The sequence below is a fragment of the Zymoseptoria tritici genome, chromosome 1 (genome assembly GCF_000219625.1).
Source record: "Zymoseptoria tritici IPO323 chromosome 1, whole genome shotgun sequence".
Taxonomy (NCBI): domain Eukaryota; kingdom Fungi; phylum Ascomycota; class Dothideomycetes; order Mycosphaerellales; family Mycosphaerellaceae; genus Zymoseptoria; species Zymoseptoria tritici.
The window spans coordinates 758,152-770,897 of record NC_018218.1 but is presented as its reverse complement, the minus strand read 5'-3'; the positions used below and the strand labels follow the sequence as shown (position 1 = coordinate 770,897).

The 12,746-nt window shown below is 54.6% G+C and overlaps 3 protein-coding genes across 3 annotated transcripts; 1 reads left to right on the top strand and 2 right to left on the bottom strand.

Annotated features, from left to right (window-relative positions):
• Positions 1 to 1,490: 1,490 nt before the first annotated feature.
• MYCGRDRAFT_65063 (uncharacterized protein) lies at positions 1,491 to 3,301 on the top strand (the record flags this gene model as incomplete). Its single annotated transcript, XM_003857676.1, has 10 exons — positions 1,491 to 1,740; positions 1,841 to 1,905; positions 1,976 to 2,043; positions 2,098 to 2,155; positions 2,221 to 2,300; positions 2,351 to 2,375; positions 2,427 to 2,902; positions 2,977 to 3,050; positions 3,112 to 3,194; positions 3,262 to 3,301. 10 exons carry the CDS (start codon positions 1,711 to 1,713, stop codon positions 3,299 to 3,301), a joined length of 999 nt encoding a protein of 332 aa, XP_003857724.1.
• Positions 3,302 to 5,987: 2,686 nt separating this feature from the next.
• On the bottom strand, positions 5,988 to 6,392 carry MYCGRDRAFT_34473 (uncharacterized protein; the record flags this gene model as incomplete). Its single annotated transcript, XM_003855874.1, has 1 exon — positions 5,988 to 6,392. A coding segment is annotated over one exon (405 nt), but the record flags the coding sequence as incomplete, so codon positions are not given.
• A 3,776-nt stretch (positions 6,393 to 10,168) lies between these two features.
• MYCGRDRAFT_33425 (uncharacterized protein) lies at positions 10,169 to 12,022 on the bottom strand (the record flags this gene model as incomplete). Its single annotated transcript, XM_003855873.1, has 1 exon — positions 10,169 to 12,022. The coding sequence occupies one exon, from the start codon at positions 12,020 to 12,022 to the stop codon at positions 10,169 to 10,171; it is 1,854 nt and encodes a 617-aa protein (XP_003855921.1).
• Between the last annotated feature and the right edge of the window lie 724 nt (positions 12,023 to 12,746).

Here is a 12,746-nt window from a genome sequence, read left to right as displayed (position 1 = left end):
GCCCCTCAGGAGATGGCGCGGCCGTTCAAGTTGAGGTGTAGTGTGGCGAGGAGTGAGCAGATGAAGATGTTTCCGGATTCGCTTTGAGGGGATGGCATTGGACTGAGAAGGGCATACTGTTGAAGGGAATTGTGGAATGATAATTGCGCTGGGATGAGTGCGGCGTTGGTCACCTGGACAAGGATATTAGAGAGGCATAGATTGGGCACAACGCATTCGCCAAGAGTCGATGGCGAGGCAGGGAGTGAGGAAGACGGGAAACAAAAAGCGATGTTTTGTTTGGGGAGGCCATGAGTAGGTTCTGGGAAAGCAGCATTCTGCACGGCCAGCTCATGGGCTTGAGAAACCTGAGTTGCATGATCTGGTTGTGCGAGGAAGTGGGTTGGATTGGGTGGGATAGGTTATAGATCGGAGGAAATCGAAGGAATGGAAATGGAAATGGAAAGGCAATTGCCTATCTCATCGACTCTCGTACATGTACCTCGTCTCTGCACGTCAAAAGGAATGCGTTGGCCCAGGTCCACGGCATTGGTTCCACCGCTGGCTGCACCGGTGCTGCACGTCGTCGATCCGGGCAGCAAGCCCACACGGAGCTTATCATCGTTCACTCACACACACGCCAGAGCCCAGACTCGAACAACTTCCATCAAATGTCTCGCCAACATGATACTCTCCCTCCTGCTAACATGCGGTAGCGGGGTATCTTGTCCAACTCGAGGTCTTTCTTCTCCACACTGCACGTCACTCGGAACGTCGAACGGCGTGCCGGACAGGTGCAATTGACTTTGCCTCTCTCGACGGCGGTTCGAGACCACGCAGGCGGAGGTGTCTGCTTCGACTTCATCTTTGTCTTTCACACACGTGAAACTCGCCGTGGAGAAGCCTCGGATAAGTCTTCACACAGGTTGAGGTTCTTCTGGACGCCTTTTCTACTCGCTTGTGCCAGTCGTTGCAGCCTCTTCTCTTTTCGACCTTCTGCTGCGGACTCCACACACGACTCCGTATATCACCTCGAAGGGCACAAACAGCCATCGAACAGCCATCAGCGGTGTGCCGTGCAACACGACAGTCACAATCTCAAGATACACAAGGCCCGCCATTTGGATCCACTTCTCCTCCTCCACGGATCATCAAGCTCATCGATTTGCATCATTCAATCATCAGCCTGTCATCTGTTCTCGCACTTCTCTCCGTCGACGAAACCTGCTGTCGGGAAACCCGAGACTGTCAAAGATCTGCATTGGTATCACCGTCCGGTTCACGGAATTGCTGGGATTGACAGCTGTGCCGTCTGCGGTGCCCAAAACCGGGGTGAAAAACTGACAGGTTTCTGAGGTATCCACCTTGCATCCTCCTCGAACGAAGGCAAAGAAATCGTGAGAAAGCAATTCGCAGTGTCAAGTAGATTGATTCCTTGCTTGCACAACAGGTTATACTGTCGAGAAGCGAGCATCATTACAGCCATTAATCCCGATCGGCTGTCATCTGGAAACCCATCCTTCAAATACAAAACCGCCCCGCTGCACTGGGACGAATCTACCGTCTCCTCCCACTCGGACCGCGCTTTTGGCTGATAAGTGTGGCTTTATTCGGACCTACATTCAAACCACCGAAGACTTCAAACATCGCACGATTTATCAGCACTTCGACCGACCTTCTTTCTTGAGCCGCCTCTCCAAGGCGAAACGCTCGGAAACGACCTCCTCCAATATGAGTAACTCCTCCGCTGAGATTCCTGTGGTATGTTTCGAGGCGTTGTTCCCCTGCTGAATTGAGTGCATGATCCCAAGCCACTGTTTGGTGATGGTGATGAACATGGATCGTACGCTGACGCTCGCAGGACGACACATATTCTACATATGAGAATGGAGATGTCTACCCTGATGATGATGGGAGCTATTCGTCGTGAGTGACATTCTCTCACATTCTCAGTCATTATTGGCATCATGCCTCGTGTTGATGCATCTATACCTAGCGGACGGACATTGGCGACGACGACGACCATGTACCGGCATGAGAATGGAAGGACATATCATGCGTATCGTTAGTGTATCCTATCCAACGAGTATTTTGACTATGCTGATGTCGCTGTTCTAGGAGATGGAGAGTACTGGCAACCCAACGATGAGAAGCAGAACAACCATGAGGCTATCGTGTATGTCCTCGAATCCTACGGCTTGCGACCCAAGCTGTCAAGATCCAAGCTGACGGATCCGACAGCCACCATCTGTGCATCATGACACTGCAGGACAAGCTCTTCCTCGCACCTATCGAAGATCCAAAAGTCATCCTCGATCTCGGTACGTCTATCCACCTCACCCTCGACATCACCCACTGACAAACTCTCCAGGCACCGGCACCGGCATCTGGGCAGCGTAATTATCCTCCCTCCTCCTTTCAACCCCAAACTAACCCTGCTTTCCCAGCGACATCGCCGACAAATTCCCCACCGCAGAAGTAATCGGCACCGACCTCTCCCCGGTAGCACCAGGCATGCACCCCTCCAACTGCCGCTTCGAAATCGACGACATGGCCTCCGAATGGGTCGCCTTCCCCCCCTCCTCCATCTCCTTCATCCACATCCGGGGCCTCTTCGGCTCCATCGCCGACTGGCCCTCGCTCTACGCTCAATGTTACACGCACCTCGAACCCGGTGGGTGGATCGAGCAGGTGGAGTTTAGTATCCACAATCGATCCGCGGATGGACGGCTTGATGGAGGGAGTACGTTGGGTAGGTGGAGTGGGAACGCGATGAGTATTGCCGAGGGGACGGGCAAGACGTTTGAGATTGCGGAGAATATGGCGGGATTGATTGGGGAGGCGGGGTTCGAGGGGGTGGTGGAGAGGGTTTTTAAGTGGCCGATTGGGCCGTGGAGTAGTGATAAGCGGTTGAAGGAGTTGGGTGAGTTTTTCGTGGTGTCGATGTGTTTGCTGGTCCCGTGGGTCGTGGCACGTGTGCTGATTGATGGTTGACAGGACGTTGGAATCTCCTCAACTGGGAAGAGGGCATGGAAGGGTGGTGTATGGCTCCGTATACACGGGTTCTTGGGGTATGTCTCGACTCTCCTCCTCTCGAATGCTGTTGCAATTGCTGACTCTATCGCGCGCCAGTGGTCCCCAGCCGAAGTCCAAGAATGGCTCGTCAACATTCGCAAAGCTCTTCGTGATCGAAAAGCACACGTCTACCACGAAGTGTAAGCAATCTCCACCTTGTTGATCCAACGAAGACGTCTTACTGACTTGACTTTTCCCGGGTCGCAGACGAGTGGTGTACGCCCGCAAACCCTTCGAGGCCACCTGAGTTTCATACCCTGTCGGATCGGACTCCGAAAGCAGCAGTCCGAGCACATCTGCCATCTCCTTAGCAACCTCCACCGGGCTTGTGAGCGGGACACCCCTGGGCGCCACGGTGAGGAGAGTGTATTTCGAGACTCAAACGCAGGTTTGTCATCAAGCGCTGAGGCATGGGAGTTTTGGAGATTTGATCGGATGCGCAGAGCCCACGCCTATTCCGCCGCTTGAAAGATGTTCGAGTGTCATCGCAACTACGAAAATACTTGCAGTCGACAGTCGGCGAGTCGTCAACGAGCCAGCTTAGATCTATACCATTGTGAACTGTCGTACGTGGCAACGGTCACCATGTCCAGATCGAAGGTCTCCAGATTCGTCGGCGTGATTCCTAATCGCGAATCGAATTCTCCCTGGGGATATTCGAAAAAGTCCGGAACATCGTCCAGGGCCCATGCCGTGCCGCCTGCTTGGAAATGTGGTGGCGTTCTCCCTTTGTCATCCGGAAGCGTATTCTCCGCAGGTTCCGTCGCCCACGAAGCAGTCGCCAGATCCTCCCACGCCGAGCCTTTCTCGTCAGGGTAACGCTCGAAAAATTCCTCTGTGCCATGGTCGTGTTCTCCGCGGCAGAGCAGGGCGGCAGCAGCAGCAGTGCTGACGAGTCCCTGCTGCTGCTGCTGCGTGGGTTCGGAGAAATTTGTCGACGTATTGTTGACGATGTTCTGAGTACAGTCGAGGGTGGATAGCGTCTTGTCGTACTGATTCAAGAGATCTGTCATGGCCTTGCGATTCGCGTCCAAGACTTTCTGGCTCTTTGGGATCATGGCCCTCGCTCGCTGGTCGACGTCCGCGCCGTTTTCGAGGAGGAACGATATGCATTGCAGGCAACCCTCGTGTATAGCGGTCTGCAATACGGTTCCGCAAGTCTCGTGCTCGGTGATAAGGTTGATGTCCAGACCGTGTTGAAGCAGGGCCTTCAGTGTCGGGATTGGATTTCCTCGCCGAGGAGTGTTTGTCATCGCGAGTTGGAGGAGCGACATGCCGTTACGCATCGGCAGCAAAGTATTCATATATGGTCTCGAGTAATATGGGTCGTTTTTGAGGTCGACAGGACCCCACAGGTCGTCAGATACTGGCATAAGGTACCCCGAATCGGCGCCGTGCTGGAACGCAAGCTCGATGAATGAATGCAATTCCCAGCCTGGATCCAGAACGAGCAGGCCAACAGCCAAGGTCCAGTTCGGGTCGGCTCCATGTTCCATCGCTGACTTTGATATTTGCACGCAGTGGGCATCGTGCTGGGGTATGGTGTCTCTGTGGGCGGTCGCGAAGGTCGTTTCCATTTCTGGTGAGAACGTGTGACATCCGGTGCTTCTCGAAATCATGAGCTCGATGTGGTCACAGCGTAATCTTCCAACAGAAAAGTCGAGCGCTTCTTTGATGTCGGCACCCGAGTCGATCAGTAGCTGCATCACGCGAGGGTGATCTCTCTGAACCGCGACGACGAGGGGCAGTAGAGAGAGCCGAGAGTCGTCGGTAAACCCGTAAATCCTGGGACCAATGTTTGTGGCAGCAATATTGGGGTTGAAGCCCATGTCGAGCATAGCCGCCACGACAGCCTCGAGGCCGTCAGCCGCTGCCTGACAGAACTCCATCTGATGCGAGGATACCATTTCGGGCAACTGTACCAGATCCAGTCGAATGAGAAGACGCAATATGTTCGGATAGTTGTGCAGGATGGCCCACCGAAATAGCTCGGAAGCGAGCCAGGAGTTCAAATGAAGGAGCATGACGTGCGATTCCGGACTTCGCCATGCGCTGGCTCGAGGAACATGATTGCCATCAATTGGTCGTCCATGCCGCTCGAATCTTGGAGCGGCGAGTTGAAGGCTTTCGGTATAAAGCGTACCAGAGGTTGGTGCGTCCACACAAAATGGCTCCACGAAGAAGTGCACATCACGCTTGGCTATAGGTCGCGGTTCTCCTTCTTCCTTCGAACCAGTGACACCCGCCCAATGTCGCCATGTCTCCATGTCTGCGTGGCGGCTGTGGCAGCCCCGCCGCGTTTGTCCGCTCCTGGACGTCTTGTCATACACCATAACGACGACCGTCGCTAGTCCTGGAGCGGCGGCAGCGATATCTAGAACTTCTCGACGGGTCGATCTGGGCATGGGCGCTAGGTACTGCAGGACGTCCTGATACACTTGATGTGCAGGCTTTGCGTAATTCACCTCCACGGAATCGCGGTCCTGAGCTTGTTCCGACATGCCTAGTAATGCGAATATCTTGTCTCTTGGATCTGTGGCTTGGCTTTCCATGGTCTTGGAAAGGAGGGTGTACAAATCCGGAGCGCGCATCCACGTCAGGGAGTGCTTTGCCGGAGCAGACATCAGATCGATGACGGGTCGCCAGAATGACATCTTGCTATGATGATTTGGGTTCAGGAGGGCCGGAGCAAGTGCAAATACAGCCGCGGGCACAGTCGATGGGCCGGCACAGACTACTCCTCTTCGCGCTCTGGCCACTTCCTGCAGTATCCAGACCCTGCTGAACCACGGGCGTTTCAGCAACGTGTGGAGACCGACCTGAGCCGCATCTCGGACGTCGTTCTGAGCATGGATGTCTGACCACAGAGCCTTCGCGTCGTCGAAGGAGTACGATTTTTGATCCAACAGCGGGCCGAGCTGATTCAAACACTCCATGAGGGTCCGCACTTCGGCTGTCGCTTTCCCCAGCCAGAAGACAACCTGATCGGCTTGGCTGTAAATCGAAGCCATATGTCGCACCTGTTCTGATTTCTCGGCATCGTTGCTCTGGTCGATACAAATGCCGTCTATCCAGAGTACCCGTGCTCGATCGGGAAGAAGCAGATGCTGCAGGGCGGTGTGCAGATTGTCCGTGATCCAGAGCGTTTTGTTGTTAAGCGTAATGGGCTCGACTTTCTCGTCGCAACCCCAGGTGTAGGATAAAGCTTCATAGGGTCCAGGGTGTGATAAAGTACTGTCTATGAGCTCGCAGTGAATTCGTGGTCCTCGTTCTGGGAGCAAGCATAGTAGTCGAAAGCTGTTCGGTCCATCCAGAGCATCGTATCGGAAAGGCTGCATTTCCGACATCGCGGATCCTGGGAGCCCAGCTCAGAGACGCACGCCTTCACAAACTGCGGGCGAAAGAAGCATGAGCTGGAAAGAAAGTGGATGGGCAATCGTTCGGCCGCGAACGTCCAGTCTCAGTCCAGAAGGCCCTTGACCATAGTGCGGGATGAGATAGCGTGGGTGCAAATCCGGTCAGAGCTATGAAGGGACGATACTGCTCCGAAAATTAAATCAGAATCTGTGGCCGAAGATGGTGGGGATCGAGGCATGGCTGAAAGAAGGTGGACTTCCGACCTGCATGCGCCTAGGCACAGCCTCCAAGCTGCGCTGTGGACCCGGCCATGATGTTCCACTGCATCGACACAGCCACTTCGCCTGCCTTATTAGATGTGCTGGCGGCTCTCATAGTGAGTACGCTCACCTCGATGTGGGACCTCGTCGATGCCTGTCTTGTCTTGACCAGCTCCAGCCCCGGTCACCCGACGGCCGACTTGGTGCATAACGACAAACCTGGCGCGAAACTCTTGGTATTGCAGAAATCGATAGACCATATCTATGTCTACGGACTCTTCCAAGCGCATGAGTTTCGCGCCAGGTTTGCCAAAGTGCAGCACGTCCGGGCGTGGCAGCCAGCTTTCTGTAGTCGGCTTGATGATAAGATAATGCAAAAGAGAACGCCTGGCGCGAAACTCACAACATCAGATGTATTGGTACACCAGGTCAATCTCTGCATCTTTCTCTCCCAAACTCGAGTTTCGCGCCACGTATCGTGTTTTGCACCGGATTCGAAGTAAGTCGGCCTGGGATTTTGAGCCCGCTGAGGAGCTGTCCACAGCTGGAAATGGGCTTCGCAGTAAATGCCGGCGCTTCTTTCAACACCTGGCGCCTTTTTAAGATTTGGGAGGACGAAGTGTAGAGCGAGAGATTATCTCCATCTCGCACCACGCGAAAAGAGAAAAAGAGTTTCGCGTTCGATGTTGTCGGCGAAGTTGGTCTTCAAGAACGTACCCGAGCTTCGAGCTGTCAACCATCGCGAAAGGTCCTCCGCGACCAAATACTGGCGCCACTTTGAACACCTGGCGCGACGTGGAAGATTTTTTGTTCCCTGTGTAGAGAATGTTCAGATCTCTATCTTGCACCAGCGACAATTGTAGAAAGGCGAGTGCGTGGTAGTTTGGTCGCCGGATAACTTTTGACAGCCTCTTGGTTGAGTCCGAACTCCAAGCCGAGGAGGGACTCGAGATCGGTGCTTCGGCGTCGCAAAACACGGCGCCACTTTGATCATCTGGCGCGAAATGGAAGATTTTTGGTTTATCGTGTAGAGAATGGTTAGATCTCTATCTTGCACCAGCGACATTTGCGAAAAGGTGACTGCATGGTGGTGTGGTCCTGCGTGACTTTCAACGCCAGCCGAGAAGCGGTGCTTCGGCGTCGCAAAACACGGCGCTTTTTACAACCCCTGGCGCCAAATGGAAGATTTTTAGTTCCTCGTGTAGGGAATGATTAGGTCTCTGTCTTGCACCAGCGGTATTTCTGTAAAGCAGAGGTTGTGATGGTTGTTTTGATGATTTTAGGTGCCAGCGTCGGATTTGGTGCAAGCAGCTCCATCAGGCGCCAAACACGGCGCCATTTTGAACCACTGGCGCCAAATGGACGATTTTTGGTTCCTCGTGTAGACAATAGTCAGATGTCTGTCTTGCACCAGCGATATTCCTGTAAAGAAGGGTTGTTGGTCGTTGTTTTGACGATTTCAGCTGGCAGCGTCGGATTTGGTACCTGCAGCGCCAAACACGGCGCCATTCTGAACAACTGGCGCCAAATGGACGATTTTTGGTTCCACGTGTAGGCAATGAGTAGATCTCTGTCTTGCACCAAGAGAATCGAAATTGGCGCCAGGCGTTGTTGGTGGAGATGAGTTTCAAGAACATGCCCAAGCCAAAGCTGCAAGGTGGCATGTAGTCAGCTGCGAGACATTGCGAAAAACCCTCCACGACCAAACAGCGGCGCCATTCTCAACACCTGGCGCGAATTTCAAGTTTGGGAGAGAGAATTGTAGAGCGAGAGAAGAGCTTCATGTCGCACCAGCGAATATTAATTTCGCGCAAAGTGTTGTTGGGACATATGATTTCTCCCGTGACGGTCGTAAAGCTGGAGTCGGCGTTGAAGCCGAGGCCGAACTTCACTTCTCCCTCGCGACCGCCCACACCTTTTCCATGCCATCACATCATGTTTTCACACATTGCGCTGGTGCTAAACAAAGATCTGGTACTCCTCTACCATTCACCCTCACAAAGTCGTCGAAAGCGCAACATTTCGTGAAAAGCGCGGTGTTCTGCGCCGCGCTGTCTGGGAACGCCAAATCCGACTTGGCTTCACGAACTCACCATGACCAGCTTCACGGGAATATCAGGAATACAACCACCACATGACATGACCCTTGGTGTCAATGGTGCTAAACACTCATTCGCTGATTCTCTACAACTTCGTCTCCCAAACTCCTCAAAAGCGCAAGGTGCGGCCGAAAGCGCAGAGTTTGGCGCCGACGCCTCCAGCTGCAGCCAAATCCCACCAAAACCGCCGTGTCACACCCACCACACCAGATACTGTTATATATCGATGGTGCTAAACGTGAATCCAGGCGTCCTCTACAACTTTCCCCAACAAAGTCCCCGACAACGCAAGATGTGGCCGAAAGCGCCGAGTTGCGCGCCGCTACACCCAGCTGCACGCCAAAGCCAGCGAGCGACACCCTCGACGCACGACTCCACGCCTGCACCACCCTACACATTTTCACACCGCCATGGCGCCAAGTGCAGGTCCTCTGCATCCGACTACTATCCATGCATACCGTCCAAAGCAGCCAAAAGACGCAAGGGTGTTGTGCTCTACTACGCCCCCCGAGTAAGAAAGATTCCAGCCGCCCTCGGACTCGAGCACTCCACCTCGTCAGCGAGCAGACCCCGTCGTCCCTGAACCCTCCCTGTGCGATTGAACAAGCGTATGACTTGCCGAACAGCTACACTCGACCACCACGAGGAGGAAGGTAGGCAGTGGAGGAGAGTCACACAAGACTGTGCAGACTGTACTCCTCCTCCCCACCCCTCTGCAGCCCACCCACTACCCAGACTCCTCGTCTGCTCAGTCAGCGCAGCACAGCAGAGCGAGTGATCGAGTCGAACATCGAGGTCGCCGAAACTGGCTTTCAGTGTGGACTTTCTGGCGCGCAAGTGGTCCCGCCACATCCAGCACCGACGACACGAGGAGGAGCTGGGTGAAACTAGAGTCGAGCTTCGCAGTCCAACTGCTTCGTTTGGCTCGAAAACTTCGCCTCGGTCGGATCTGGGTTCGGAAAGCAGAAAGTCCCTTAATCTGATCCTTTGCTCCATCTGGCGAGCCAAGCATGGCTCCAATGCGAACCAGCATGTGTCCGGGAAGCAAACGCAGATGATCACTCTTGAGTGAGATTGACGGCCAGGAGAAAGGAAGCGTCGGGTTCGTGGTATGGTCTCTGCAGGTAGCAGCTACCGAGGCGAGGATGCTCTAAAGACCAGTTATCATCCCTTTCAAGAAGGTCCTTAGTTTCGAACGAATATCTCTGTGGTCCGAACTCGCGCCAGGTATGAATGCAATGCAACGCTCCAACACAAGATCCCAAAATCCAGGTCCCATCCAAATACCACAAAACGCCACTCCAACTCCATCTGCTACGCATCAGCAACAACCGCCTCCTCAACCCCATCCACCGCCACAACCCACACGCCCTTCAAAAACCCCCTCATCAAAGCCCACTAAACTCCACAAACTGCACACACTCTCTTCTCCGCCCTCGTCCGATGTTCCCCATGATACCCATCTTCCCGATGACTCTGTCCATCCAACCTCTCGCCCTCCTCGGGTACACTCCCCAACCACACCTCCTCTTCCGCCTTCCCTTTCGCATGCTCCCTCAACAGCCGCGTGACCTTCTCCACCTCCTCGCCCAAGCCCAAGTAGTCCCGCAAGAACCCGCCGACTTCAGTGTTCTCATGATTCCCCTGCAACGCCGCAGCGGCGTCGGGCGAGGAAGAGTAAATGTTCACGTCCGCGCCGGAGTGTCCGTGTGTCGACCAACCTGTTTGTGCGCGGCGGGAGAGGACGTCGGCGAAAATGTATGGTGCCAGGTTTGGGGTGTCTTGGAGGGACTTGACCTCGTCGGAGGAGAGGTCGGAAATGCCGAGATCGCGGGAGACGAGATCTTTGACGAACGCCGCGAATTGTTCCGGCTTCTCGTTGGGTGCCGCTGAGTGGTGAGCGGAGAATTCATGCGAGGTGTAGGATGCTGAGTGGTTGGCGGCCGCGAGCACAGAGGGGTACCAGAGGTACTCGGGGTAAGTGGGAGAGTGCAGTTGACGGGCAGCGGCGAGACCGCCTGTCTCGTGGTCGGAGGTGCTCACCATCACAGTCGGCACGTCAGAGTGTTCGATGAAGTCTAGCACGGCCGAGATGGCGTGGTCGTAGGCTAGCACCTCGTGGACTTGAGCCGCCGGGTCGTTGGCGTGGCCGGCGTGGTCGATGCGGGAGCCTTCGATCATGATGAAGAAGCCTTGGTCGGAGTGTTTTGTGGCGTCGGCGAGAGCACGGAGGGCGGTGCGGGTCATGTTCTCCAGGGATGGGTAGATATCCTGTTGAAAGCGGCGGTCGACTTCGTAGGGGATATCGCCTGGTGCGAAGAGTGCGAGGAGTGGAAGTTCCACTTTTTTCCCGCCATCCAGACGATCGAATCCAGCCTTGTCATCAATATACTTCCACCCTCCCTTCTCCTTCGCCGCTTTCACCACATCCACCTCATCCTCTCTGCAACTCCCCTCGTTCCCCTGCGGCAAGAAATGGCACCTCCCTCCACCCATCATGAGATCCACCATCCTTCCCAACGGATGCGTCTCCCCAACCATCTGCAACGCAATCTCATCTTCCATCTCTCTCCTCCTCACATGGCTCGCAAACACCGCAGGCGTGGCATCCGTGATCCTAGTCGTGACCACCAAACCCGTCGTATACCCCATCCTCTTCGCGGCTTCCATGACGCTTCCACAGGGACTGAAGTCTGGGAGCACGGAGATGGCGCCATTGAAGGATTTTGCGCCGCAGGAGAAAGCTGTGGCTCCCGCCGCGGAGTCGGTGACCAGCGAGCTTGAACTCCGTGTCCGCGACTGTCCGATAAGGTGTTTATCCAGTTCGAGCGTCTCGTTCCAGGGTAAATGATCCGTATATTGTCTCCAACTCCGCGTGAGCTCGAGGCTTGTGGGTCCCATTCCATCGCTGACCATGAAGATTAGATTCCTCTTCCCGGCGACGATAGGAGCCTTTCCAGCATGACCTCCATGACCTCCATGTCCCCCATGTCCACTCCGTCCATCCGTATCCCCTCCCTGCGCATTATGTTGGTAGAAAACCGCCAACACAATCACAACAGCACTCGCCACAACCGCCCAAACAAAGAGTCCTATCTCCCGCCATTTGTTCCTGTTATGTGTCGTCGGGCTGGGCTCACTCTTCCCCGTTCGCTGGCCTGTGAGCAGGGCGTCTTCTTCTTCGATGTTGGAGGAGTTCGAAGGGCTGGTTGGACGGTGAAGGACGGGAGCGTCTTGCCCTGTGGAGGGCATGCTCACGGAGGAGGTTGGAGGTCTAAGAGACTCGCGCGGGTCGGTGGTGGTGTGTGTCGGTTCCGGGATAAGCTGTAAGGGCGGAGGTCAGGTCGCAGGCTAGAAAGGACGGTGGTCGAGGTTGTGTTATGAGATTTGAGTAGGCGATGGGGATTCCCTCAGATCAGACAAAGGAATGAATAGGGTGAGAGTTGTAAGATGAGGTTGAGAGCGGAGGTTGTTGTAGAACGGATCACCCAGGGTCCTTGGGTATCACATGAAGGTCGACGATCCCTCGCTAGGACAGCTAAGAGCTTCCACGCGCCAATCTGTCTTAGCTTGTGAAGGATGTAAAGTGCAACGTACAGCGCAATACAAGATGAGAAGCTGGAGCAGGCACGATTTTTTGGCCAACAGAACAAAGCAACTTGGATTTGGTACTGCGCTGAGAAGAGGATAAGTCAGTCACTCCAAAGCCTCATTTCTTCCTTTGATTCCCATTCCCAAAATGCATGCCCATCATAAGATCTATTTTGCCATAATCTTCATTACCACCGCGCTGTCGTTTCGTATCATGTCGTAAACGCTCGTCCCAATGATCATTCGAACCTCCCAAGAAATCAGCAGCCACGCCTCAGGCCTCGCTCCCTTAGACCACTTCATCACCGCCCATTATGCGACCGACTCCGCCCATCATACGCCCTCTCCTCGCGCTTCTCCTTCTGCTCCTGATATTTGCCCGCAG